The following is a 27,722-nucleotide window of genomic DNA, read 5'->3' on the forward strand; positions in this document are numbered from 1 at the left end:
GTTTGAAGACAGGTTTCTCTGACTCAGTAAGGTATTTTAATACAATAACAATTTAAGCATGTAAGTAATTGCGGGAGAAGCCTCTATGAGACCTGAAAGTGAATGTCAGTAGTTTTGCATGGTAGGGGTGCCTGGGTGGCTCAGTCAGTTAAGTGTCCAACTCGTAATTTCAGCTCAGGTCATGATCTCATGGTTCTTGAGATCAAGCCCCACATTGGGATCTGTGCTGACAGCATGGAACCTGCTTGGGATTCTCTCTCACCGCCCCCCCCCCCCCCCGCCCTTTCTTTTTGTCCCTTCCCTACTCATTCTCTCTCTTTCTCTCTCACTCTCAAAATGAACAAATAAACCCTAAAAAGTAATTTGGCAATGTTCAATAGGATCCCTAAGCTCCTAGCATGTTTTCAGTGGTGTTGGAGAAGTACCAAGTGGGTCTTCTGGGAAAGGGGAGGTTTTAAATATATAATTGGGGAATTTTCATTTAGTGGCTAAAATTCCTCTGGGAGTCCTTTGAAGAGCTGATGTCTAAATGGAGAACAATGAAGGACAGTTGTGACCCCAAAGCCAAGTCAAAGTATTTTTAATCTAGGAAAAGTAGAATCATCTCTTAGACCTTTGGAATAGATCAACAAGCAGAATTTGTAGGAAGTGAGAGACATTTATCAGTCCTCAGAAACTGCAGGTAGGTGGGAGTGGAGGTCTCCTGATACTGAGGCTTATGGTTGGAGAAACCCAAACTGAAGTTTTATAAGAGTAGGTAGCAGAGCAGGGTTTGTATTTCAGACCATCAGGAATTTATTATACTTTGGGGGTCTCCCAGCCCTTCTTCTGAAGTATATAGGGATGACTCTGACTTAGGGAAAGACCCTCTTGTGAAGAACATGGGGTTGTTGTTACTAGAAACTTTGGGAGTCTACACTTCCTGTATATTTCTATCATCTTGAGAGTTAGGAGGGGAAATCAAAGCAATGGGAGTGCTACTGGTCATAGCATTTCATGTTATCTGTCATTTTAAGGAAACATAGGTTTTATCATTTGGGATTCATCTTATATTCTCCAACTAATTAAACAGGAAAATTAGAAGATCAGTATCTACATTCCAAAGAATCCTGTAATTTAAAGAAAAAATTCACAGTACAATTTTTTTTACATAGAGTTACTCCCTGGGCATTAAAGTACACATTTATACGACATTAATTAATTCAAAATGACTAGGGAGAAAGGAACATAGATGTGAAGAGTTCAGAGCCACTATCAATTGGAGATCAGTCAGAAATAAAGATACATATCTCTAAGGCAAAATATGAGTCAAGAGGAAAGCTGGATTTTATTTACAGACATTCTATTCACAGGCATAGCTTCTTAAGCATACTTGTGCTGGTTTTGTATAATGCTGTTGCTGACCACCTCTATTCATCTTGGTGTTTCTATATGGCTGATTCCACAAACTGTTGTTGTCAAGAATAGGAAGTCAGCTTTCAGTGACCATACTATAAGGATCCCTTTCTTGAATAGAAAGGCTTGCCCCTAAGATAGTCATAGATCAGTTATATTTTTTTATAATTTCAAATCAGCATTCAGTATTGACAACCTGTGTCGTAGAAAAATAATGGTGCCCTGATTATATATAATCTCTGTTTGTGAAATCTCTGCATAGGATGCTGTATAGACAAGTGCAGCGTTGTGTCTGGAACTTTGTATTTCTTGTATTTTATTCATTTATAAATAATACAAAGGCTATCCAGGATCTTATTTCTTTTTATCACAACCATCCTTCTTTAGACCACTATAATATATGACTGTGGAATGAGAAATGGAATTAGTCCCCACATTTTTGAACCCCCTTTGCTTATTAAGTGTCACAAAAGAAGACATGAAAAACAAAACATGAAGGTGGAAATATTTTTAACTGAAAAATAGGTGAAATAACTAAACATTAAGGTAAGTACTCATTGATTTACGAAATATTACATTCAAAAGGCAATCTGCCTGCTTGACTTCTCTCCTGAGATGCCTCACAAACTTTTCAAAAGTCTATATTCTAAATGGAGCTCTACATTTTCTTCTCTGAACCTGTCCCCCTCCCCCCCATCTCCAGTTTCCCCAATTTCCACAAGTGTTCAGGCTGGAACTCTATGAATTGCTCCTGATACACCTCACACTCATATTACAAGCAAGTTCTGTTGACACATACGTACAAGCAAGTCCTACTGATTCTGAAATGTCTTTAGTCCATCCGCTTTATCCACAGACATGGCCATTTTCTTTCTTTTTTTTTTTTAATGTTTATTTATTTTAGAGAGACAGAGCACAAGTGGGGGGGGGCAGAGAGAAAGAGAGGGAGACACAGAATCTGAAGCAGGCTCCAGGCTCCTTGCTGTCAGTGCAGAGCCTGATGCGCGGTTCAAACCCATGAACCATGAGATCATGACGTGGGCCAAAGTCAGACACTTAAGCACCTGAGCCACCCAGGTGCCCCCATTGCCATTTTCTTAGTACAAGACATTCTTTTGTTCACCTGAACTACTGTATTAGTATGCTAACTGGCCTCTTGTCTTTGACTTGTGTATCCTCCTATCTATTATCCACCCAGAGATAGGAAGGATTTAAAAAAAAACCATCAGACCATTTTTGCTCCCTGGTTATAATTCATCAATACCTTCCCATTGTACTTGGAGCAAAATCTAAAATCCATATAAAGTCTACACAAAGGACTAAAATCCATATAAAGTCTACATAAAGGGCTACAAAGTCTTGTATGATATGCCTTCTGCCTCCTTCTTCAACCACTCGGTTTCTATTCTTTAGCCAGCACTGATCTGTTTGTTGAACACATTGTGTACTCTCTGCCATAGGGCTCTACTGCACCTCTGAGTGCCCAGTATTCACATAGCTCTCCCATTTTCCATCCTGTAGGTCTTGGCTCAAATGTCACTTCTTCATAGGGTCCTTGCCTCATAGGTTTCTCTTGTTATTTTCTTTCTCAGTTTCTTATTTCATTTATAATACATAATACAAATTTGTAATTATTGTTTATCTGTTTGCTTATGTATTTTTTTCTTCCCATTCCAAATGTAAACTCCATAGAACAGAGACAATTACTTGTAAACAAGTTCCTTGCCCAGGTCTTGCACACCAAGTAGGTAACCAGTAAGTACTTGTTGAGAGAATCATCTTAGAATTCACTGCCCCACAGAAAATTTGAAAATAATAGTTGATTTCCCAGGCACCCCATAAAAGCTTACTTATTTCAAGGATGTAATTTATCCATGGCTCTGGGATTAGCAGCCTGAGTTATGGGTTCTATGGATTCATAGCAGGGGCTATGCAGTGGGATTCAGGAAAAGGAGAAGGAATGATTTGCTCTCACTTTCTTACATACAGATTTAGCTGTAAGCTCAGTTATGAAACTGAGAAAGTTTGTCTTCAGCATCTTTATACTTCCTTTCCTGAAGACTTTATTTCAGCTGCTGTAAGGGGCAGAAATCCATTCAGGAAAGGCCAAGAAAGAGGAGATTAGATCATGGGTAACCGAGGATAGGAACTCGATCTCACAGAAATAGGAACTGGGAAGCCAGTGAGACATACAAGATATCCCCAAGTGGCATGATTGACAAAGTAAGAAGAGAACAAGGGGAGAGTAGAGGTAGAGGCCAAGGGAAGAGATTCAGGAGAACAGAGGTGTTAGTGTCAGGAGCTGCAGAATGGTCAGGTAAATGAGGACTGCAATTTGGCGTTTAAGAAGATCATGATGACTGGGGTATAGAGCAAGGTGGCAGTTGGGGGGGAGGGGGTGTCTGGGATACAGAGTAGTAGGCAGTTACCTCCCAATTTCACCTAGAGCTGATCCTGCACAAAGGAGTCTCATTTAGGTCTGTTTAAATACTTTGTTAGCAGCTCTTGGAAAGGGTTTGTTGAAGAAGGAGGTTGAAGCTCTTGGCTTAAATGAAGGTTCTGGATTATTTATGGATTTAATTTATCCCTGTGATCCATGTCCCCAGTTGACACAGACTATTAAGAGTTAGCTGCATTCTTTTCTCCTTGAAAAAGTAGGAAGAATATTTAATCACAAATGCGTTGCACTAATACAGATTTTAATAAAACTGGGCTGAGCTAGGACTGGGAAATTGCATAAGTGATTGGAGAGCGAACGTTCCTCTGGGTGCACTCTGTGCACTGGCATAATTCTTAGGATTGAAATACAGTATTTAATCCAAAGAGAACACAGCGTTTTCATAAATGCAGTTTAAAGTCCATGTGAACACATGCAGCACATAAACAGAATATTCTGGGAATTTTAAGCCTCCCTATAACTTGGGTAAAACTTAAAAGCACATCTGTGATGAATTTGATAGCATGTTCATTTAAATTAGTTTACTTTCTGTGGAAATCAAGGTAACGACTATTGACTGAACCCCTCCACCGGTTGTACATACTCAGTCTTTCTTTGAGCGTAAGAGAGAGGGTCTGAAGAATTATTGCCATCTGGAGCTTAGAGATCATCTTGTACAGCTTCTGCATTTTGCAGTGAAGCAACCGGGGGGATGGCTAACAGAGGAGAAATGACTTGTCCAAGGTGCCTAACTGTTTTAATGCCAGAGCTAGGAAAAGAACTGAGTTTAGGGTACTTGCTATAGGGCAGAAACCACATTACTACTAATGTTAGCAATAAAAAAGCCCAATTCTACCAACTCTTCTAACTCCTCTCTAGATAAATATCTCTAACCCTGCCAGAGTTTTCTTTCCAAAAAGAAATCCAATTATGCAATTCCTACTTATGTAAAAGTCTTCAATGGCTCCCCACTGCCTATGGGGCAAGGTCCAGATTCTTGAATAATAGCCAGAACCCTACCTATTTCTATGGTCCAATGTAACTACCTCCTGCCCTTCAAGCTCTGCCTTTCAGACTTAGCATCCATGTGTGGTCACAGAATCATAGCCTCATACTTTTTCACAGTCTCTGCCTGAGATTTTTAACCTTCTTCCAGTGCTTCACATTGCCCGTTTGTCTTCCAGACTCAGCCTAAGCACCACTACCTCCCAGGAGCCTTCCCACACCTTCTCCCTTTGTGTTCCCTTTCTAGGATTTTGCATTTCTGTTAGAATACATGCCACATGGACCATTATTTACTTGTATGTATGACCATTGCACTAGGGAATCCTTGAGTTCAGAGAGAATATCTTACCATGTTTACATTCTGAGTGCCCAATGCCTGGAATGTCTAGGTGCTCAGTAAATGCTTATGGAATTGAATCAAACAACAGCAACAACACATTCAGATAGTTGTGACCCCCTAGTAGAAAATTTAGGTAAGATTATCTGTGAGCCCTTACATTTGAAACTGCCCTACTTTGTCCACCTCTTCCATCTATTGTCTATAACCTTACAGAGAATTTGGTTGAGTTGCTGTTCCCCAGGGATACTGTCTGCGTTTATTGCTTCCCCATGCCCTGGTAAGTGGCATTGACCCTGCTTGGCAAGCCCATCCTCCTTGCTTATTTAGAAGTTACTGACTACCTGTATGTCTGATATTGTACTGGTCTTTTTACCTGTCCAAGTAGGACTCTACTATTCAGGCGATCCAAGTCTTACACTTGTGTCTTCTGACCAATGGTCTCAGCCCTCTTTACTATGTTAACACTTCCTATAGGTACTGCGTATTTGACATGTGATAATATGTACTACCTTCTTTGGTTTTTTCATTCCGGGCATATTGACCTACCCAACTAAAATATGACTCTTGAAGGTAAGAACTGTATCTTCAGCTGCTAATTTTATGAATCACCTTGGTAGTTGTTGGCCAATGGTTAAGAGGACTAAGGGAACTATTTTCTAGTGAAACTCTGTAATTTTTTTTCAATGTAGCTCTTATTTTATATTTTAAGTATTTTGCTTGAATGTTTCTTTTGCTACATAGATTCCAGCAAAGGATGGTCTAGTATTGGTCAGTATTTTTTTGTCGAGTACCCAGCACTCTCTAAGATCTATTTTTATTGAGATATAATTGATAAATTACATTGTATTTGTTTCAGGTGTACAACAATGATTTGATATTTGTATATATTATGAAATAATCACTGCAGTAAGTCTAGTTAATATATATCACCATACATGGTTACAAAATTTTTTTCTTATGATGAAAACTTTCAGTGAATAAGTGTCTACTATGTGTCTTCTACTCTCTAAGCAACTTTCAAATCTGCAATATAGTATTATTAACTATCGGCATTATGCTGTCCACTACATCCCCATGAATTATTTATTTTATAGTTGGAAGTTTATACTTCTTCTTTTTTTTCTTTCTTCTTTTTTAAAAGTTTATTTATTTTGAGAGAGAATGTGAGTGTGCACAGGGGAGGGGCAGAGAGAGAGGGAGAGAGAATCGTGAGCAAGCTCTATGCCATCAGCACAGAGCCTGACATGGGGCTTGAACTCATGAACCCTGAGGTCATGACCTGAGCCGAAATCAAGAGTCAGACGCTTGGGGTGCCTGGGTGGCTCAGTCTGTTAAGTGTCTGATTTCAGCTCAGGTCATGATCTCGCGGTCCGTGAGTTTGAGCCCTGTGTCAAGCTCTGTGCTGACAACTCAGAGCCTAGAGCCTGCTTCAGATTCTCTCTCCCCCGCTCTCTCTGCTTCTCCCCTGCTTGCATGCTTGCACTCTCTCTCTCTCAAAAACAGACATTAAAATAATAATAATAATAATAATAATAATAATAATAAAAAGCCAGACGCTTAACCAACTGAGCCACCCAGGTACCCTGGAAGTTTGTACTTTTGAACCACCTTCACCCGTTCCCCCCACAGACTGCGGCAACCACTAATGTATTCTCTGTATCTGTGAGCTCGGGCTTTTATTTTGTTTTGTTTCCTTTTGTTTAGATTCCACATATACTAGTGAGAATATTTAGTGAGGCAAATAGTATTTGTCTTTCTGTGTATGGCTTCTTTCACTTAGCATTATACCCCCAAGGTCCATCCCTGTTGTTGCAAATGTCAGGGTTTCCTTCTTTTTTATGGCTGAATCACATTACGTGTGTGTGTGTGTGTGTGTGTGTGTGTGTGTGTGTGTGTGTGTGTGTGTATGTATGTATATACACACACACGTACGTATGCGTAACACACGCACACCACATTTTCTTTATTCATTTAGACCCTATGATTTTGCTACTGGAATCACCTGAGTGTGTTTGTGATGATGCTATGCAAGAAGGCAGGTCTGGATGGCTGTGGTCAGGGATTCTGGAATTGAAGAGTGACTTTTGGAAGCATAATTGTCTGAGTTCATTAAAAGTAAATCTCCCAGATGGGAAGACTAGATCATGTAAAGATTTCCTCAAAGTGCAGTGATTTATAGAATTAATACAATAGCAATTAAAATCTGGGATAGAGAGAAGAGTTTATCTGAGAGAATAAATAAAATTTACAAAAGAGTTTCTTTTTTTTTATTAAAAAAATTTTTTTCTTAACGTTTATTTATTTTTGAGGCAGAGAGAGACAGAGCATGAACGGGGGAGGGTCAGAGAGAGAGGGAGACACAGAATCTGAAACAGGCTCCAGGCTCTGAGCAGTCAGTACAGAGCCCGACGCGGGGCTCAAACTCACGGACCGCGAGATCATGACCTGAGCCGGAGTCGGCCACTTAACTGACTGAGCCACCCAGGTGCCCATGGAGTTTCAATAAAAGTGTATTTGAGAGGCTATTTCTATCAGATTTTAAAGCAAAAAAAGTTGTTATCATTAAAATATTTTAGTACTCATCCACAGATTGGAAAATAAATTACTCTTTTGTTGATTTGATGTCTGTGTGTATGTTTCATATAATGTATATGTAAAAAATGCCTATAACCAGTACCACCCTGCTCCTAGTCTTTCTTGGAGCTAGCAGTGGAAAAAGACTTGCATATGCCTTTCCTTCTCCCTTTCCCAGAGGCAGTAGGAAAAGAAACTGGATTATCCCGAAATAAAGGCATTGGGAAGTGTGTCACAAAACCATGGCCCTTTCACATAAAAAAAAAATTTAACTATATGATTCCAGAGGTAACATAAAAACAGTGGAAAAGGCCAGATTTTTTCCCCTGTAAATATTGTTGAAATGACCAAGTAGCAATTTGGAGGGAAAATCAGTGCAAACCATCTAATAAGATAAATACCAAATGAAACACATAAAAATCAAACTATAGTCCAGCATGAAGAAAGTGATTTCAAGAGTTATCAAACTCTAGAAGGGATATATATTTTACAAGCTTGGGGTTTAGGCAGGGGCTTAATGGTGACTTCATAGCACAGAGAGGCCTGTAGTAATTGTACTGACTCTGTCCAGCACCGTGTCCCTAACAGCATCTGGCACATAGTAGGTTCAGTAAAAGCTTGCAGAATGTGGGTGTGCATGGATGTTTGAGGCAATGTGTAGACCCTTCCATCTGCTAAAGCGTGAGAGTTCTCTGTGTGCTTGTTCTCGTCTTGGCTCTCTGAACCCTGAAGAGAGGAGATGGAAAGACCCCACAGGGCCATCAGGCACCACTTCTGCTGCTTGAGGGCTGTGCTGTTCTTGTTCAGTGGGATGAAGGTGCAGACAAGGAGGAGATCCTGGAACCACAGAGAAAAAAATAAGGCTCTCTCAAGGATATAGGATAGGGAGTGGGTTGAGGGGGAGACTTAGTGAATTTCTAAATGCTCTTTAAGTGATCTCAATCCTCTTCCTCTTTTGTGGCGGCAGATAAAATGATTGCCTCTCCTGCATCATGTCTTTCTCTATGTACAAAATAGCTAATAGAGGGCTGCAAACTGAAAAAAGAGTTCCTTCTTCTGGATTTTTGTTGGTTTTATAACTGCTTGAATACAGGGATCAATAAATAGACTCGTTGCACTATAGTAACGCCTTGTTTACTTGTCTGAGTTCCTTCCAGAAGGCAGGCCTTTGTCTGTTTGATTCACCAGTGTATCCTCTGCACTAAGCTTATGCCTATTTTAGAGTAGAAACTTGAAAACGTGTGTCAAATGAATGAATAAGGGCCTACTGTGTGCCTTCAGAGAGCTGTAAGTGAAGACCTATAAGACACAGCCTTTGCCTTGGAATTTATCATGTAAAAATATCTGGTCTTTATTAGTGTTTTCCTTGGGGCGCTGTGTTTTCAAGGAATGCTCAGTGTGTGAATTCTACACCTTAATTAGCTTTGGAGACATATGGATCCAGAATACATTATAATCATTTGTCTCAGCCTTATTCGTGCACTGGGTTCATCATTGTTTTATTTTGAGCACAGCTCCTTCTTCCCCTCTCTACTGTAGAGTTATTAATAGTAATCGGAGCTTCCCGGCGTCAGTCAGCGGCATGCTGAAAGGGATGTTCAAAAGAGATAGGAAGGATTCATCTCCCAAGTAATTTGTATGCCAGGGAGTACCACTCCTTAGAAATCCTGTTCTCTGTAGCTGACACGGTTCACGAGAGGGCTGGCGTGGAGCAGTGAGCCACGGCAACCAGAGTAGACAGGGAAAAACTGGAGCCTAGAGCTAAAGCCCTCCCCTATCCCGGGGCTGAACAGGTGCTAAGGGGGGTTGCTTGGTAGAGGCACCAGCTGGCTGTGGGAAGAAAGAACAAGGCAGATCGGCGGACCAGGGAACCCAGGTGATCACAGGGCAGTCCTAGCAGAGGCTCTGAATGTAGAAAGCAGATAGCAAAGCATATGGGAGATGATGAAATGTAGTGGTTGAGAAGGGCAGCTTTTGAAAGCAACCCAAGTGTCTCTCAGTGGATGAATGGATAAGCAAAATGTGGTGCGTACATACCGTGGACTATTATTCAACCTTAGAGAGGGAGAAAATCCTCATATGTGCCACAGCATAGATGAACCTCGAGGACATCATGGTAATGAAATAAGGTGGTAACAAAAAGACAAATACTGTATGATTCCACTTACATGAGGTTCCTCAATTAGTCAAATTCAGAGACAGAAAGTAGAATTGTGGCTGCCAGCGGCTAGGGGAGTTGGGGAATGGGGAACTGTTTGGTGGGTGCAGAGTTTCAGATTTGCAAGATGACAAAGTTCTGGAGATTGGTTGAACGATATTGTGAATGCAGTTAACATTATTGAACTGTACACTTAAAAATGGGTGGTACGGTAAATTTTATGTTATGTGTATTTTACCATAACTGAAAACTTAAAAAAAAATCAGAGATAAAGTAAAGAAAACAAGAAAGGCGTCTTTGAACACAAACAGTCCAAATCCTGGCACAGACACTGACTAGATGAGTGCCTTTGGGCAAATCAGGTAACTTCTTTGGGCTTTGGTTTTCTTTTTAATATAGGGGTGACAGTTATAGTAGCTATTCTTTCGGCTTCTTGCGAGGATTAAATGAGATACTGTATGTAAAGTCCATGGCACTTAAAAGAGCGCAACGGTGTTAGTTTTCACCATGATTATCAGGAGAATGTGTAACAGTTCAAGTATACAAGCAGGTGGTTTGCTTTAGGATGTCTGTGAGCATTCTATGGGCATGGAGTTCCAGATTCAGATTGAGGGACATGACTTCAGTTTGTAGTGTGACCTATAAAAAGCAAGGTGTAGGGGCGCCTGGGTGGCGCAATCGTTTAAGCGTCCGACTTCAGCCAGGTCACGATCTCGCGGTCCGTGAGTTCGAGCCCCGCGTCGGGCTCTGGGCTGATGGCTCAGAGCCTGGAGCCTGTTTCCGATTCTGTGTCTCCCTCTCTCTCTGCCCCTCCCCCGTTCATGCTCTGTCTCTCTCTGTCCCAAAAATAAATAAACGTTGAAAAAAAAAAAAAAAAGCAAGGTGTAGCCCATGCCAGGGTCAACAAATACTTATGGAGTACATACTAGCGGCCAGGTGCTGCTTGAAGGGTAGGGAGACAATAACGTGATCTCACTCACAGTATGGTGGGTATGTTGTCAAGTTTTTAAGGTGAAAATCCAGTTATTTTATCTGGATACATGATAGGCACTTAGTATTAGGTATATTACAGAAGCCTGGTCAGTTATTAGAATTATGGCACCGCAAGACAAGGATTGGATTTACAACTAGAGTCACTTTACGTATTGAGATTTTTCCATTTGCCAGGGACAGAAATCGCAAGTCAACACAGCTTGAGCACAAATTTTAACGTACTGCTTTACAAATGGAAAATCTGATAGTATACCTGACTTCAGGCGTGGCTGGACCCAGGTGTTCTAATGATGTTGGAAATCTATCTCTTAGCGAGTCTTCACTCTGCTTTTCCCTGTATTGGCGTCATCCTTAGGCAGTTCATTATGATGGTGGTAACACAGCCAGTAATGCTGCTTGGTTTCTATTCTGTCAACTTAACCCTCCTGTTCTTCCTCTTTCTTTTCCTTTTCTTTTTCCCTCTTTTTTTTTCTCTCTTCTGAACTATTGCATCCAAAAAGCCATTAAGTGGGACTGAGCAAGCTAAGAGTCTTTGCTGGGGGGGAGGGGTGGGAAGCTGTGGTGGCACAGAGCAGGGTGTTCGAGCCCAGCAGGGGTGAGAAGGGTGCCCACGTGGGAGTGATGAAGCCCATTTTGGGTAAGGAGAGCATTCCAGCAGAGGGTGATCTTGGCAGCGCATCCTGGGAGAAGGGCTGCTCAGTGTTTTGTGTCAAAGCCCGTGTGAGGTGAGGATAGTAGTCAGTGCAAGTTGTTGGAGATCAGGAAGGATGAGGAGCATGCTCACAATGGAAGGCCTGGTGTGGAGCCCATGTGGGGTGAGGAGGGTGCCTGTGAAAGGGGATATCCCAGAACAAGGTGTCAGAGCCTGAGAAGGGTGAGGGGGCTCTCCCTGTAGGGTGGAGTGGCTTGGGAAGAGGTGTGCAAGTCCAGGCATAGTGTGAGGGCTTTCACAGGGGAGCCAGGTTCTCACTGTGAGAGAAACGTGTTTCAGATATGAAAGGGAGAAAAATAAACGCAACCCTGTTAGATTGGATTGAAATTTTATTTTTCACTCTCTGATCAGTAGGTAGATATAGATAAATAGATAGATGTAGAAACAAATATAAATGTAAATGTGTATGTATATGCGGTAGTGGTGTGTGTATATATGTACCTATGTTTCTAGATACTATTATTCACTAAAAGAAGCCAGGGATTCCTGGGGAAATAGTTGAGTGAAGGGCTGGGGCAGGGAAGACCCAAGTTGAGCCTGGAACATTTTGTTCATGAAAGCAAGGAAGGGCTAAAGAATGCGAGTCATACGTTAAAACGACTCAGGAGCAGTGTAAAGGGCTCCCACTGGCCACACATGGGACAACTTGAGCTTCAAAATAAATAATGATAGCAACAGGTTAATGCCCACTGAGTAAAATCAGGGAAGCCTGAGTTGAAATTGACACAAATTGAAAGTTGATGGCTGTGAAAAACGGATATGTATGTACTATCATCGCAAACTGTTTACTAATTACAATGGGAAAGGAATGTGGAGGTGACATCTCCTAACAAAAGACTCAAGTGCTGGTATTGGAGGTGTCCCACAGTCCCTCCAGGTCTACTTGTCACGTCTTCTCTCTGCTCCTCCCAGGGAGGCTGGCCTCTACTGACCTTCACTCCCTTGTCCTCTGGTTTCTACTTGGGTTTGGCCGATGGACAGTGGCACCAGGTGATGAGAGGGTAAAGGGCTAAGTTGTCTGGCTCCTTGCTGGCTGGGCTGCAGTCTGGCAGTCCTGAGCTTCAGCAGTGAGCCTTCTCTGACATCTTCAGCTCTCACTCCTGGCACAAAACCCTCCCCTGGGCCCTGTGGGGCCAGCAGTGATAATCATTTGCCACTGTTGTTAGCTGGAGTGAGTCCCCATTCTTTACCGATTTCCCTTAATCCTGTCTTCACCTCTGTATAACATCCCTTCGTTAAACCCTCTTCAGGGCGCTCCCTGTTTCCTGCTGGGAGCCTGACTAATCCAGCGTTATAGTATTATTAGCAGAAGGAAGGGCAAACGGTAACAGCAGATGTCCACGGCAACTGATGCTGACCTGCCATTGCTCCTAGATTAGAACGTCCAGTCATCTCCCCTATAGATAGGATTGGGCCCCCAGATGTCAAGTGACCCGGGGTGTGGAAAGAGAACAACATCAGAGCAGCAGCTCAGTGACCAGAGAGGAATTTTGTCCCAGTCATGTATACAGATAGTCCTCTAAAAGGAAAGACTCCTTAAATTTATGTGGGAGAGTCAGATACTTGCCCCTTGCCTTCAGTCAAGGAGGTGGTATCCCTCCTTGCCTTATGAAAGAATCACAGTTCACAATGTCTTGGGCCTTTTGAATGAAACTGTCCTTGTGATTTCTTCCAAAGACGATCAAATAATAAAACAACCCAAAGGTCACGGCATTATCGTCTTTCAAGACTGTGCAGTCTTGACTATAACATTAACACTGGACAAATCATAAGTGGCAGACGTTCTCATTTCTGGAAACTTTCTGTTTCAGCCACTCCTTCTTGTGTTGTTCTGGGAAGCAAGCAGAGACAAGGACATGGAGTAGGCTTTCTTAATGTCAGATCAGCTCAGAGGTGTCCTTTGTTCCAGCCTCTGAACATGGGGTGACACTTCGGAGTACAGCCTGCTAAGAGAGCAGGCAAGCACTCCCATGAGTTATTGGGTTGCTAAGCACCCCATTTGCAGAGTGATCCCATTAAATTACCCTGTAGCTCCAATTAAGGGAACTCAGACCAGAGTCCATATTTAAGAGTGCTCCCTTGTCAGTTTTATCCTGGGGTTTAAATTGAATTCTTAATGTGGGTAGGGCAAACCGAAACATTTCCTAATTCTGCTAGATGTAGCAGAGGAATCATGCACAGGAGCCCCCTTTCCAATGTGGGTGGGGAAAATGGGTCATATCTGCTGGGAGAGATCACTTAAATTCCCTTTTGTTTTTCATTAAAGTCCTGCACACAATGTACTCAGTCACAACAGCGAACTTAGATGTCAGAATACTCATTTTCATAAATGGGTCTGGAAAACAGTCACATTCACCCCTTGCTGTTTTCAACTTTGGAGTAACTTTATAGAACATACCATTTTAATTACCACTGACTTACACGAGTTAAGGTCAGAAGTCCAGGATAGGTTGGTATAATTGGATGGTAGAAGAAAATCCTGGATTTGTTTTTTTTCCTGTTGGTGCCTCGTGTGTGTGTGTGTATGTGTATGTGGGGGTGGAGGGTAAGCCTCTGTACATAGACTATTTTCACTTAAATGTCTTGCAGTTTACAATAAAATACCATGCAGATGGTCCCCAAGGTAGGCACACCCAATTTGTGAATGTGTCTTGTATCTGTGGTACCAGTTACATAATCACCCTCCCCCAACCTTCCTCACCACAAAGCTTCTCTTCTCTCCCTCCCTTCTTGTCGTTTGCTGGCTCCAAAACACAATCTTGGGGTCCTTGGCCACTGATAGCAACTCAAGTCTGACTTGGGTAAATTTCTGATCCACTACCTCTTTTCCATAATATCCTTTCGTCCTCTTGAAGTAATTATGCATGCAATACAGTTTCTGTGTATTTTGTGATTTTCATTACTCTGAACTCTGCTCATTCTTCCTTGGGCAATTCTCTCATATAAATGGTAGTGTTTAAGACCATGAATCAGACAGACAGGTTCAAGTCTTGGTTCTACCACTTACTAGCGTTATGACTTTGGGCAAATTATTTTGCTTTCTGTGCCTCAGTCTTCCGATTGATAAAATTGAGATAATAACATAATTATACTCATTTCTTAGCCATGTTATGAATATCATGTAAAACAATGTAAGTTGGATGGTGTGGCAGGAACACATTGTAAGTGCTTAAAAATAGCTGATGTCTGCTATTATCTTTATTTTGTTTCTTCTTTTTCTTCCTTGCTCTATCCTCTCTTTTCTAATTTTCCTCAAGTGTTTGAGAAAATTTTTTTTCCTTTTTCCTTTCTTTTTTTTAATGCTTATTTATTTTTGAGAGAGAGAGAGACAAACGGAGCATGAGCAGGGGAGGGACAGAGAGAGAGGGAGACACAGAAACTGAAGCGGGCTCCAGGCTCTGAGCTGTCGGCACAGAGCCCGACATGGGGCTCGAACTCACGACCGTGAGATCATGGCCTGAGTTGAAGTCAGATGCTTAACTGACTGAGATACCAAGGTGTCCCAATTTTTTCCCTCTTTTGATGATCTTCCCCCATTTCTGTGTTCTTCAAGCTGAGGTACAGGTGACGATAGGCAGTAGTCATTCCCTAGTGAGGGCTGGCCTGGGCTCAGTGTCGTCTGCTACAGGGAGCTACCTGACACCCTACTTTGTTTTTCTGCTAGTCTTCACCAGTTTTTAGTCCTGAGTGACCCTATGGCTCCTAAAGATCAGAGTAGTGCTGGGGATGCACTTGCATCAAGAAAAACAAAACTATCTGCTTGGGAGGGGAGGGTGAGGGCATCAGACGTATTAGTAGTAAATAACATATCTTGACATTTCTAACAAGGCCTCTTCAGAATTCCAGAATTTCTACCTTAGTCTCTATCCTCTTCAAATTAAATATGCTTTTTGATTCATTCAGTTTTTGAATCCCAGTTAGTGGGAATCCTAGTTAGTGGGAAAAACAAAATGGTTTCTTAATTGACTTGATCATGGGGCGCCTGGGTGGCGCAGTCGGTTAAGCGTCCGACTTCAGCCAGGTCACGATCTCGCGGTCCGTGAGTTCGAGCCCCGCGTCGGGCTCTGGGCTGATGGCTCAGAGCCTGGAGCCTGTTTCCGATTCTGTGTCTCCCTCTCTCTCTGCCCCTCCCCCGTTCATGCTCTGTCTCTCTCTGTCCCAAAAATAAATAAACGTTGAAAAAAAAATTAAAAAAAAAAAAAAAGAAAAAAAAATTGACTTGATCATTTTTCTGCTTTGTATGACTGTTACAAAATAGTATACTATTTTTTATTGAAATTGTGTAGCATCTTAGTTATATTCAACATTAAATAGGCCTTTGTGTTGTAGCCTGTAGAATTATTTCTATGGGGAAAATAAGCTCTAAGGCCTTAATACCTAACTAATGAAAGAAATCTTTAGAAGGCTACAGGTTTGTAAATGGGGGACTGAATGTATAGTATGATATGTACAATGCAGGTCAACTTTTACAAGGTCCAACCTCCATTCTGTCTAGATAAGACATTGACCAGGAGAGACCCAAGAACTCATTTAATATCAAATGAAAATGTTATTTCTCTGGAATTGGATTGGATTTTGTATTAGTCAAGGTTCTCCAGAGAAATAGAATTAGTAGGACACACACACACACACACACACACACACACACCACACACACACACACACACACACACACACAGAGAGAGAGAGAGAGAGAGAGAGAGAGAGAGAGAGAAAGAAAGAAAGAAAGAAATTTATTAAAAGACTTGGCTCATGCAGTTTTGGAGGCCAAAAAGTCCCACAGTTTGCTATCTGTAAGCTGGAAAACAAAGAAAGTTGGTGATATAATTCAGTTCAAGTCTGAAGGCCTGAGAACTAGGGGGTCAGTGGTATAAGTTCTGGAGTCCAAAGGTTTGAGAACCATGGCTCCTGTGTCTGAAGACAGGAAAAGCTGGATATCCCAGCAGAAGAAAAGAGAGAGATCATTTGTCCTTCCTTCTCCTTTGTGCTCCATTCAGAAGCCCAAGGGATTGGAAGATGTGCCCCCAGCTACCGTCCCCCCCCACTACACCCCCACTGGTGAGGGTGGATCTCTTTACTCAGTCAACTGAATGAAATGCTGATCTCTTTCAGAAACACCACACAGATACACCCAGAAATAATATTTTTCCAGATATCTGGGTGTCCTTTAGCCCTGTCAAATTGACACATAAAATTAACCATCACAACTTTTAATCCCCTTTATAAATGGAAGCCTGTCCTTTAGCTCAGGTTTATTCTCATGGCTAAATGGAGTACAAAGTCTGAATCCATGGATGATGGATAGAATATGATATAAAAACCCAATTTCTAAATTTCTAAAAATATAAACAAACTCAGAATTTGTTTGCTTATATTTTTAAGTTGGAAAGGTTGAAAAACTGTTGCAAAGCTACTCTTGGACTTGTTTGAGTAATTTACCAACATTCAGCCCGTTTCAATTATCCTTGCCCACCCACTGGTTCAACCAAATTAAGAATTTTAACACTAGGCATTTAAAAGGGAAAGGAAAAAGAGATTCATGTATTTGGATTCTTCAAAGAGAAAGTGAGAGGGAATTTGTGCCAGTTTCTGTATTTTCTTACTTCTCATCCCAAGTTACTGCTGTCCTTGGCAGGCAAGTCTTCCTCAAATTGTAGTTTGTGTACCATGTATCTATTTGAATTCCCTGGGGTGCTCATTAACATGCACATTCCTGGGGACCACCCAGAATTTCTGATTTGGAATTTCTGGAGTTGGGGTTTGGCAAATTGCATGGCTAACAGCCCCCCAAATGATCTTTATGAACTCTGAAGTTTGAGGACCGCTGATGCAGACATTCTGCCTTAGGATGTTAAGTGGTTGACAATGAATGTGATGTTAATGGCCCCTTTTTACTCAGGATTTGGTTTTGCTGGACCTCCACATTTTGATTCTTGACTTTTTGAGGAGGGTTTGTCAGGGTCTATGTAATATTAGTTTGTTGGGCTGCCATAATAAAATACCATAAACAGAGTGGCTTAAAGAACACAAATTTATTTTCTCACAGTCCTGGAGGCTAGGAGTTCCAGATCAGGGTGTTAGCAAGGGCTGGTTTCTGGTGAGATCTCTCTCCTTGGCTTGCAGATGGCTGTCTTCCTTGTCTTTGCATGGTTTCCTCTGTTGGTGCATGTTGTCTGTGTCTTAATCTCATATTCTTACAAGTACATCAATCATATAGGATTAGGGCCCACCCACTGAACCTCATTTTATCTGACTTACCTCTTTAAAGGCTCTATCTCCAAATACAGTCACATTCTAAGGCATTGAGAGTTAGGACTTCAACAAATGAATTTGGGGGGAAGCAACTCACCCCATAATAGTCTAGATTTCAAACCGCTGTGTAAGTAAGTGCAAGATGAACACTGCAGATTTATGATCAGGTTCCCTCCCCATTCTGGCTTCTGTCCATTGAAGGGATCCTTACTCCTGGTTGGTCTCTTTTTCTCTCTCCTCTAAGACAGCAGGAAGGAGGAAGGGACAATGAGACCTTGATTTTCATTGGCTCTGTTCTTCCTAAGCTCCATTTCTTTGAGTGTGGGAGAGTCTAATTACTTAGACTCAACTGCTTAAATGACTAAGAATGGTGGTTCTCAAAGGAAATCTGAAAAGCCAAACTCTCCTCATAAGTAATATTAAGATCTTTCCTTTTTTTTTTTTTTTTTTTTTTTTGTTAAACTGGATGACATCTGCACTGATTGTGCAAGAGCAGGGCTGACCAGAACTGCTGGTGCTTCCACATGAATTGACGCAGTAGCACCAAAGCTGTACTAGTAGTCATATAATTTCACCACAGTGCGTTTGCATTGCAGGAAATAAAATGCCAGTTTCACTTAAAAATGCCCTTGTTAAAATAGTAAAAATTATTAGGTTTGCTATATTTCAGCCTTTGAGTCTACCTGTTTTTAGGATGATAGGTGACAAGATGGGAGGTATGCATAAAAGTACTATGCTGCATACAACTTCCAGTGGCTGTTTTGAAGAAAAGCACTGGTATGATTGAATTGTGAGCCAAAGTAGCCTCTTTTTTTTCATGAAACACCATTTTAACTTCAAAGAACGAGTGATGAACTCTGGTTATATTCAGACTCGTGTGGCTGGCAGACGTGTTCACAGAAATGAATGAAGTGAGCCTGTCACTTCATGAAAAGCGACTGACAGTGTTTGTTGCCCATGATAGAATTCAAGCTTTCAAGTGAAAATTGGAATTTTGGAACACTTGTATCTGTTACTGTGAGCTTGATAGCTTACCAACATTTGAAGATTTTCTACTGGGGTTGGTGATTAACAAATGTGATTTCTTTCATATTACGTAATGAAATTTGTCAATATTTGGGAAACCTACATAATTCATGGAACCACTCTTTTCCAAATGAATAATACATGATGCTACAAAATCATGTGCGGGTGAAAGATCTATGTGTGGGTTCAAGATAGGGGCACCTGGGTGGCTCAGGCGGTTAAGCATCCTCCTTTGGCTCAGGTCGTGATCTCGGCGTTCGTGGGTTTGAGCTCTGCATCGGATTCTGCTGTCAACTCGGAGCTTGGTGCCTGCTTTGGATTCTGTGTCTCCCTCTCTCTCTGCCCCTCCCCCGCTTGCACTCTGTCTCTCTCTATCAAAAATAAATAAACGCTAAAAAAAAGTGCAAGATAGACCAGCAAATTCTTATGTAGCAGTTCATTATATGATTTCAGATTCTCATTGCAACCAACCTTTAAGAAACTATAATTGTCAAGTTTTTGCATATTATCAGAGAAGAATATTCACTATTATCTGAATGGATTATTACAAATGCTCTTTCCTTTTTCAACCACATATCTGAGTGAGGCTGAAGTTTCTTTATTTAATGCAACCAAAAATATATTCTTATCAAAGTAGATTAAATGCAGAAGCAAATATGAGGATCTAGCTGTCTTCTATTTAAGCTAAACATTACAGATTTGCAAAAATATGAAGACATGCCATTTTCTGACTAATTGTTTTTGTATTTAGGGATAGACACAAAATATAAATAAATTTTATTTATTTAACATGTAATGGGTTTATCATTGCTATTTTAAAACAAATTGATAAATACATATTTAAAAAAAATTCTCAGTTCCAATTTCTAATACAGTGACTACCTATGCATATAACCCAATAAACAAAGGCTCTTTGGGAGCCCCAATAATTTTTAAGAATGTGAAGGGATCCTGAGATCCAACAGTGTGAGGACTACCAAATTAGACATTTTTCTAGCTATATTGTGGTAATTGGTTTAGAGTTAACTTTGATTCATGGTGCACTTAGAGCCAAATATATTCACTCTCTGAATGCTAAACATAGTAAGGTTGACTTTTGCTTTTTTCTCATTGGGAGAAAAATCCTATTGGTATTCCATACCAAAGTATTCTCATGCATAGATTAATGCTTGTTTTACCTTTCCTAATTCCAAATAAGATTAGATAATCATGAACCAACTGGAAAACAAAAAGTCTTCTCTAAGAACTAATGTTTGTGAGAGTTTTGTTTCAATGTAATGAACATGTGTTTAAATTAGCAGACAGTAAATTCTGCCCTATAGAAATGCACTTGGAAATCTTGCCATCAATGTACTATTTTCCTCATTCTGCTCCTGTTTTGTCCTTTTCCATTTTACAGAGCATTTGTGCCCTTCCCCTCCTCATTTTTCTTTCACACCTCTTCTTTTATTCATCCCCCCCCCCCCCCCCCCCCCGACCGCCTTTTTCCTTTTGCCTTATTACAGCTGGGGTTATTTCCTCACATGCTTCACTTTGTGGTTTCTGCAGCATCCTCTAGGAAAGATGCTGAATCAGTCACTATGAGCAAGGCACTGACAAAGCATAGGTACACCTTCACATTCTCAGCTCCAGACCTTCCACAGTCTTCTGTTCAACATGGGACTAAAATTCAACATGGGACTCTATGCTGTGCTTCCGTTCTTAGATTTCTAGAGTCTGTGAGGGAAGGATAGGGGAGAGGATTTTAACTTAAAACTTATACCTTCTAAAAGAAATGACTTCAGAATAAGTCCTGCTGTTTCACTGTGTGCTTCATAGATTTCTTTCTCATTTTTCCTCTAGTCCAAAAGTCACTCCCGAGTCGGCCTGAAATCAAGCACGAAGCAAAAGGTACGTTTTTTTCCCCTCTGCATCATTCTGTAAAAAATAATTATTTTGGTGGATGCTTTTATTTATTTTTTTTTAAAAGAGAATGATTTCTTTTTTGAAGGTAAGGATACTCCCAGAAACAAGGTATTTTGGAATTTTCATTTACTTTGCTTCTACAATAGCAAACCTGAAATGGGAGAAGAAATCCTTGAAATGAAATGGAACAAGAGAGATTCTGGAAACCCAGTGACAGAAGCTGAGAATTTCTCATGGCTTACAAGCAATTCTGAAAGCAAGGTCAGAAGATAATGTGCCAGATTCAGTTCTCTTATTTTTTAAGCCCTTGGCAGTGAAGGAATTTGTTTCTATCTGAGTTCATGTGTTCACTAAACTTTATTCTCTCAGGATCTGCTATGGAGAATGACCCTCACCTATGACCTGTGGCGAATTGGCTAAAACATGAGCTCTGAGTTAGAAAGAATTGCTTTCAATCCCTGGTTCTGTTACTTTATTAGCTATGTGACCTTGGACACATTTGTACAAAGAAGATGATTGTACCTACTAGTGTAGTATATTCTAAGGATAAAATGAGATAACATATGTGAAAACACTTATATCCTAGTGTCTAGCACAAAATAGGCATTTAATTTTTAAAATCCCAATATTCTTTCATTGATACTTTAGATCAAAACAATAGCAAATTTGAAATTCCAAAATCTTAATCCTCAGACACACAGACATACACATTTACATATATTTAAATTATGTTAATTCCTGATGATACATAGGGCGATGATATAAATAGATTTATTAGAATTTGGAGAAGTCCATGTTAAAAAATTATTATTCTAATGTCGATGTTTGAACTTGTTGGAGTACTTGCTGAACCTTTGAGGATAATGGACGAGTTAACTCAGAATACCTTTCTTGATGTTAATTGTTAGAGAAAAAACACTTCAAGAATGCAAAGCATCTAAGAGGTGCTTAAAGAGATTAAAAGAGGTAACATCTGTGAAAGCACTAAACCCGGTGCCTAAGTACATAGTAACTGTTTTTATTAGCAGAACATCATGTTGCTTGGGAAGAAGACAGGCAGACAGGGGTTCCAGCCCAGCCTCAACACTTACTTACCTGCTAATAACAGCTAACACTGATAGAGCAAACACTGTGCTCCAGGTACAGTTCTGAGCACTTTCCAACGATCAACTTATTTAATACTCTCTACAGCCCTCTGACATAGGTGTTCTTGTATCCCCAGGGTCTGTTGGCAGAATGAAATTACACCAGTAATTTGAACAGAGAAAATTTAATATGAAGAACTGTTACCCGGTTGTAAAGTTGTTAACTAGGTAATGGGAAGAGTACAAAACATAGGGGAAGGAAAGAAAAATAAGAGAAAAACAGAAAGGGAGACAAATCATAGGAGACTCTTAAATATAGAGAACAAACTGAGGGTTGCTGGAGGGGAGGTGGGTGGGAGATGGGCTAAATGGGTGATGGGCATTAAGGAGGGCACTTGTTGGGAGGAGCACTGGGTGTTATATGTAAGTGATGAATCACTGGGTTCTACTCCTGAAACCATTACTACATGGCATAGAGCATTTTTGCCCTTGACTTGAATTTAAATAAATTAACAAAGGGGCATCTGGGTGGCTCAGTTGGTTAAGTGTCCGACTTCGGTTCAGGTCATGATCCCACAGTTTGTGAGTTTGAGCCCCGTGTCGGGCTCTGGGCTGACAGCTCAGAGCCTGGAGCCTGCTTCGGATTCTGTGTCTCCCAATCTCTCTGCCCCACCCTGTTCGTGCTCTGTCTTTCTCCCTCTCTCTAAAAAATGAACACATATTAAAAAAAGTTTAAATAAACAAAAAGAAGACTATAGGGGTGGGGGTGGGGAGCAATTCCAGGAAGCAGGTATCACCCCCAGGGTGGAGGGAATAAGGCGAAGAGATGGGATTATGAAAGCTTCTTAGATCTTTAGAGGAAGGGCCCCACAGAGTTGAGGTTCAGACCTCTGAGGAGCGGGCGCTGGCCAGCATGCTGTGAGGTGGAGTCTGCGCGTGTGGCCAGACTGGACTCAGTGGCTGTGCAGGAAGCACAGAAGGATAATGCTGCTGGTGTGAGGCCCCGAGGAGCACAGCTGAGGGAGCAAGTTCCTTCTCGCTTCTCCCCCTCTGCACCCCGTCTAGCGCTTCTCACTGGCAGAACTAACAAGAAGCCAGCTGACTGTGCAGGAATGTGTTTCTCAGAGCCCCAGGCCTAGATCACAAACCAGGTTACAGAAAGAAGGGTTTGGAGATGAGAGATAATAATTTAGCAACTGGTACCATTATTAGTTCCTTTTCGTAGATGAGGAAACAGAGGCAGAGATGTGTTAAGCTCTGTTTGCCCGGTGTTGTGCTCTGAGTATTTGTGTCCCCCTCAGATTCAAATCGGAATTTGATGATATTAGGTGATGATATTAGGATGGGGGACCTTTGGGAAGTGCATGGGTCATGAGGGCTCTGCCCTCATGAGTAGGATTAATGCTCTTATAGAAGAGACCCCACAGAGCTTCCTTAGCCCCTCCTCACAGCAAGATGTGTGCAACACAGTGAGATGTGAGCACACGGGCACCCTGATGTCAAGCTTCCAGCCTCCAGAACCATGAGAAATAAATTTCTGTTGTTCATAAGCTACCCAGCCTGTGATATTTTGTTATAGCCACCTGAATGTACTAAGACACCCATCTAGAATGAGGCCGGTCAGAAATTAAACCTAGCCAACCTGGCTCCAAAATTTATGCTTTTTAAGTTCTTGTACAAGTAATCATGGGCAAAAACACTCCAAGTCTTATTTTTAAAATCTACAAAATGAGGGGTGCCTGGGTGGCTCAGTCGGTTAAACGTCCAACTTCAGCTCAGGTCACGATCTCATGGTTCATGGGTCTGAGCCCCATGTCAGGCTCTGCACTGAGAGTGCATACGGAGCCTGCTTGGGATTCTGTCTCTCCCTCTCGCTCTCTGCCCCTCCCCTGCTTGCACTCTCTCTCTTTCTCAAAAATAAATAAATGTTTGAAAAAAAAAATCTACAAAATGAGAATTATAATTCCCAACTTCTGGGGTTGTTCTAGGGATTAAATAATATAAATGATGTGCTTATTGTATTTCTAGTACATAGTAGGTTCCTAATATTAGCTCTTGCTAAATATGGCATTTCTCTTGTTTTGAGTAGAGGGACCTCATTTTGCCTCAGTGACTCTATGTGCAGTTTCGAAAGGATTGCTCTTGGCCTTGGGGCGATCCCATCTACAGTGAGTTGTTCATTTAGTTGATTATCGCTCCAGGTTAGCATGTCTAAATTGAACAGCAGAGAGAATTTAATACTGGAGCTTGATCAATGGAGGCTTTATTGATGATGTCCTTAAAAATCAGAATTTATTAGGGGTGCAACAAGGCACTGAATTAGTCTTTCAATTCAGATTTTAAGAGGTGGGGGAAATCACTGAATTTATTTATTCATTCTTTGACACAACAGTTATTCATTGGGTATCTAATTGCACCAAACATTATCTAGGAGTGGTATCCAGGAGTGATATAAACAGAGAACAGACCCTGCCCTAGAGATTGTTTCTTCCAATCTGGGGGGGGGGGGGGGCATGTGATGCATCAACCCAGATGCTTATTCTCCTTGTTTTTGACAGGTGTATATGCGTGTATCTTTCTTGCTATCATGCTATCATGTAGGTAAAATATCTATTGGGCCTACTACAGAATTGACTAGTACCCAGTGGAGATTGTGTGGTGGTAGAGAGGTGTTAGGGAGAGCAACTGCCTCTTCCAAATGACAGTCGTTCAATAACTGGGGAAGAGGTGAGTCTCAGAGCAGACTCAGGGGCTGAGTGGGAGAGGCTGGGAGGCAGCAGCACTGGAAAGCTCTTGGGCTTCTGGTGGGAGGTCATACGATGTTTGTGTGCAAGGATAGGAGAGTTAAGGGCTCCAGGCCTGGTGCTGTGATGCTGTATGGGCCCTTTTGTCCTTGCATGATCTATAGACTGGGAGACAGGACCTGGGAACAGGCAAGGCCTCAGAGCCCTGGAAGCAGCTGAGATAGTATCAGGAACCTCTCCCATAAAAATTGGGTTGTTTTTATGCTTTATTTCCTCTCTGTGTTTACTTTCTGTCTGCCTAAAAGTGCCATATATCCTGGTATCCCTAAGGAACTAAGGGAAGGGCTTTATATATGAGCTTTGGCCAGAATTTTAAGGCAAAGCTGTCGTGGAGGCTAGCATGGTAGCTATTCATTCGGCAAGTAAATACTCTGTTATCCCAGTGTGGAACGTCAGTGAGTGAGGCTGAAATAAATAGAAGACTCTTTTGTCTCTTTCCCACAAAACTTACTTTCCTACTCCCCAATTATCTTTTCAAGATTAATAACAATATTAGTAATAGAAATAGCATACAATCAATGTTCTGGTTGCTTTGCAAACATTCCGTGGTTGCACTGTTTTCATTTGATTTTAATCAGAAAGAAAATTGAACTGCCAAAGCCTAAGGTTAACAGAGTGTTTTAAATATTTTGTCTCCTGCCCAAACATTTCTCTGGTGTTCAGGGATCTTGAGTTTACTACATATATCCTTTTTTCTATTAAAACCATCTCTGCAGATCTGATAAATAAATTCACAGTAAGTTACACTTGAATTATGTGGTTTAAAGTCTAATCTCTCCTAAGAGTATTTGCATTTTAATAGGTGATAGAGCTAATGAAATGGAGTTGAAGGGGTAGAATTTTCTGGCATTAGCAAGGAGGGAACAATTTTGGGTTGGTAGAAAGATCTTATCCTTGCTTCTAAAATTACATCGTTTACCTGTAAGATGGATTCTGGAGGATATATTAACTGATTAGATGACCTAGGGTCACAAATGTATACAGTGGGTGGTGAGTCAGTACTCTAATTTGGAGCATTGAGGTTGGCATTTTGTTACTCAGCCCATGATCATCTCTTCCTCCCACCCCATTCCCCACCCGCCTCCTTATTTATGAGCATAATGTCCATCCTTCCCACAGAACTATTACTTTCCTCCAAACAAAAATTGTGTTTTGTTAGTATTTGTACCTTTCCTCTACCTCCTTCTCTATGGTGTCTAGTGTCTGAGAGCTTTCTAAATGTTTATATCTGAGTAAACCTGAGTATATTTAAGTAAACCATGTTATGGACAATAATGGAGCCCTGTGTTAGTCTCAGGTCCCTGGAGAAGTAGCTCTTAGGTTTTCCTGGTAAAGACTAAAAAAGACTCTTGAACATTTCCTGTGGTATTATTTTCATTTTCTAATTCTATCTTTATGCTCCATCAGCAGTGTTCTTTTGCCCTTCTGTGCCCTCCATTCAATCCCCACCCCTCACACACAGCATGGTACATTTGTTATGATGGATGACCCCACAGTGATGCTTCATTATCACCCAAAGCCCATAGTGTACATTAGGGTTCACTCTTGGTGTTGTACATTCTATGCATTTCAAAAAGTGTATGACGTATATCTGCCATTATAGTGTTCTACAGAATAGTTTCCCTGCCCTAAAAGTCCTCTGTGCTTCACCTGTTCTGGTCTCCATCCCCAGCCTCTGGCAGCCACTGATCTTTTTAGTCTCCACTGTTTTGCCCTTTCCAGAATATCATATTGTTGGAATCATACAATATGTAGCCTTTTCAGGCTGGCTTCTTTCACTTTATAATACACATTTAATGTTCTTCCATGTCTTTTCACAGCTTGGTAGCTTATTTCATTTTAGTGCTGAACAGTAGTCTATTGTCTGGATATACCACAGTTCATTTATCCACTCACCTACTGAAGGACATCTTGGTTGCTTCCAAGGTTTGGCAATTATGAATAAAGCATCTATAAATATTCATGTGTGGGTTTTTACGTGAACATACGTCTTTCGTTCATTTGGGTAAATACCAAGGAGTGTGATTGCTGGATCAATTTTTCTTTTTTCTTTTCTTCCCCAAAATGACTCACAGCCTTTGCTCAATTGTCTTTGAGTACCTGCTTCAACTTGTGTATTTTCTCAAGTGTCCTTCCTGTTCCTGGCTGTGTATTTCATGCATGGAGCCTCTAGAGTCCCTGAGAATGATTTATGCCCCACTTGGGAGGATATAAGGAAAGAGAGACACACTATGTAACAACAGTACAGAGAAATTTTTAATGAAGCAGCTAGATTTGGGCAAGTTAAGTAAAAACCAGAAGATGAGCACCTAAGAGTTAAAATTCTGTCTGCTCATGTGTTCCCACTGGCATCAGAGAGAGTCATTTGGGCCTTTTACGTAGCTGCGAGGATCTGAACACTGAATCTAGCTTAAGGGAAATTGAAAGTCACTGCTTTCTGGTAGTGGCAATTCCCCTTGAAGGTCCTGACAGGAGATGGGAAGGAAATCAGAATCCCTGAAGTGGAGCCCATATTATCTTTCATCTGTGTTATCTTTCCATGGCCTATGAAAGATACCAAGTGGCTTTCTGGAAGATGCAGCCCAAATAAAAAATGACAAAACAAGCAAGATGAATTTAAAAGAGATGGAGATCATCTCTACAGACTCACAACAATGGGGGACTCTAGGAGAGCCTACTATTTTTTCCAGAAAAACAAAATTAAAAATAAAAGACACCTGAATTCACATTTCTATGTTTTGGTTTTTAAAAATGCTATTTTACTTTTCTAGAAAGAGGGAAGTTTTTCCGTTGAATATTGTTCAAAGGATCAGTAACTGTGTGTCAGACACACTGACAGTAACCTTTACAGTTATCTCATTTGTGAATTGTATCCTTAAAAAACCCGGAAGGACAAACCAGGCATTTCAGCAATGTAGGTCAAATTCTATTGCCATGAGCTCCAGGGGACGGGCTGTCCAGTGCTTTCTTTCCCCCCTCCTAAACTTGGGTTATACTGAATGGTATTTGGAAAATAGGAGCCTTAGGCTGAGGCTC

At 41.1% G+C, this 27,722-nt stretch overlaps 1 protein-coding gene across 2 annotated transcripts in view; it reads left to right on the plus strand.

Moving 5' to 3' along the window:
- The window catches only part of RASGEF1B (RasGEF domain family member 1B), a 559,703-nt gene that overhangs the window by 82,134 nt on the left and 449,847 nt on the right, over nt 1–27,722 (plus strand). Inside the window, exon 2 of one of the 2 annotated variants that reach the window (XM_045473602.1) lies at nt 20,735–20,782. In XM_045473602.1, the coding sequence (XP_045329558.1) occupies nt 20,735–20,782 (48 nt within the window). Of the gene's footprint in view, nt 1–20,734; nt 20,783–20,947; nt 21,059–27,722 lie in introns of those variants that run through there. The other variant, XM_045473603.1, reaches the window with a different exon arrangement.

This window comes from Leopardus geoffroyi, chromosome B1, assembly GCF_018350155.1.
Source record: "Leopardus geoffroyi isolate Oge1 chromosome B1, O.geoffroyi_Oge1_pat1.0, whole genome shotgun sequence".
NCBI lineage: Eukaryota > Metazoa > Chordata > Mammalia > Carnivora > Felidae > Leopardus > Leopardus geoffroyi.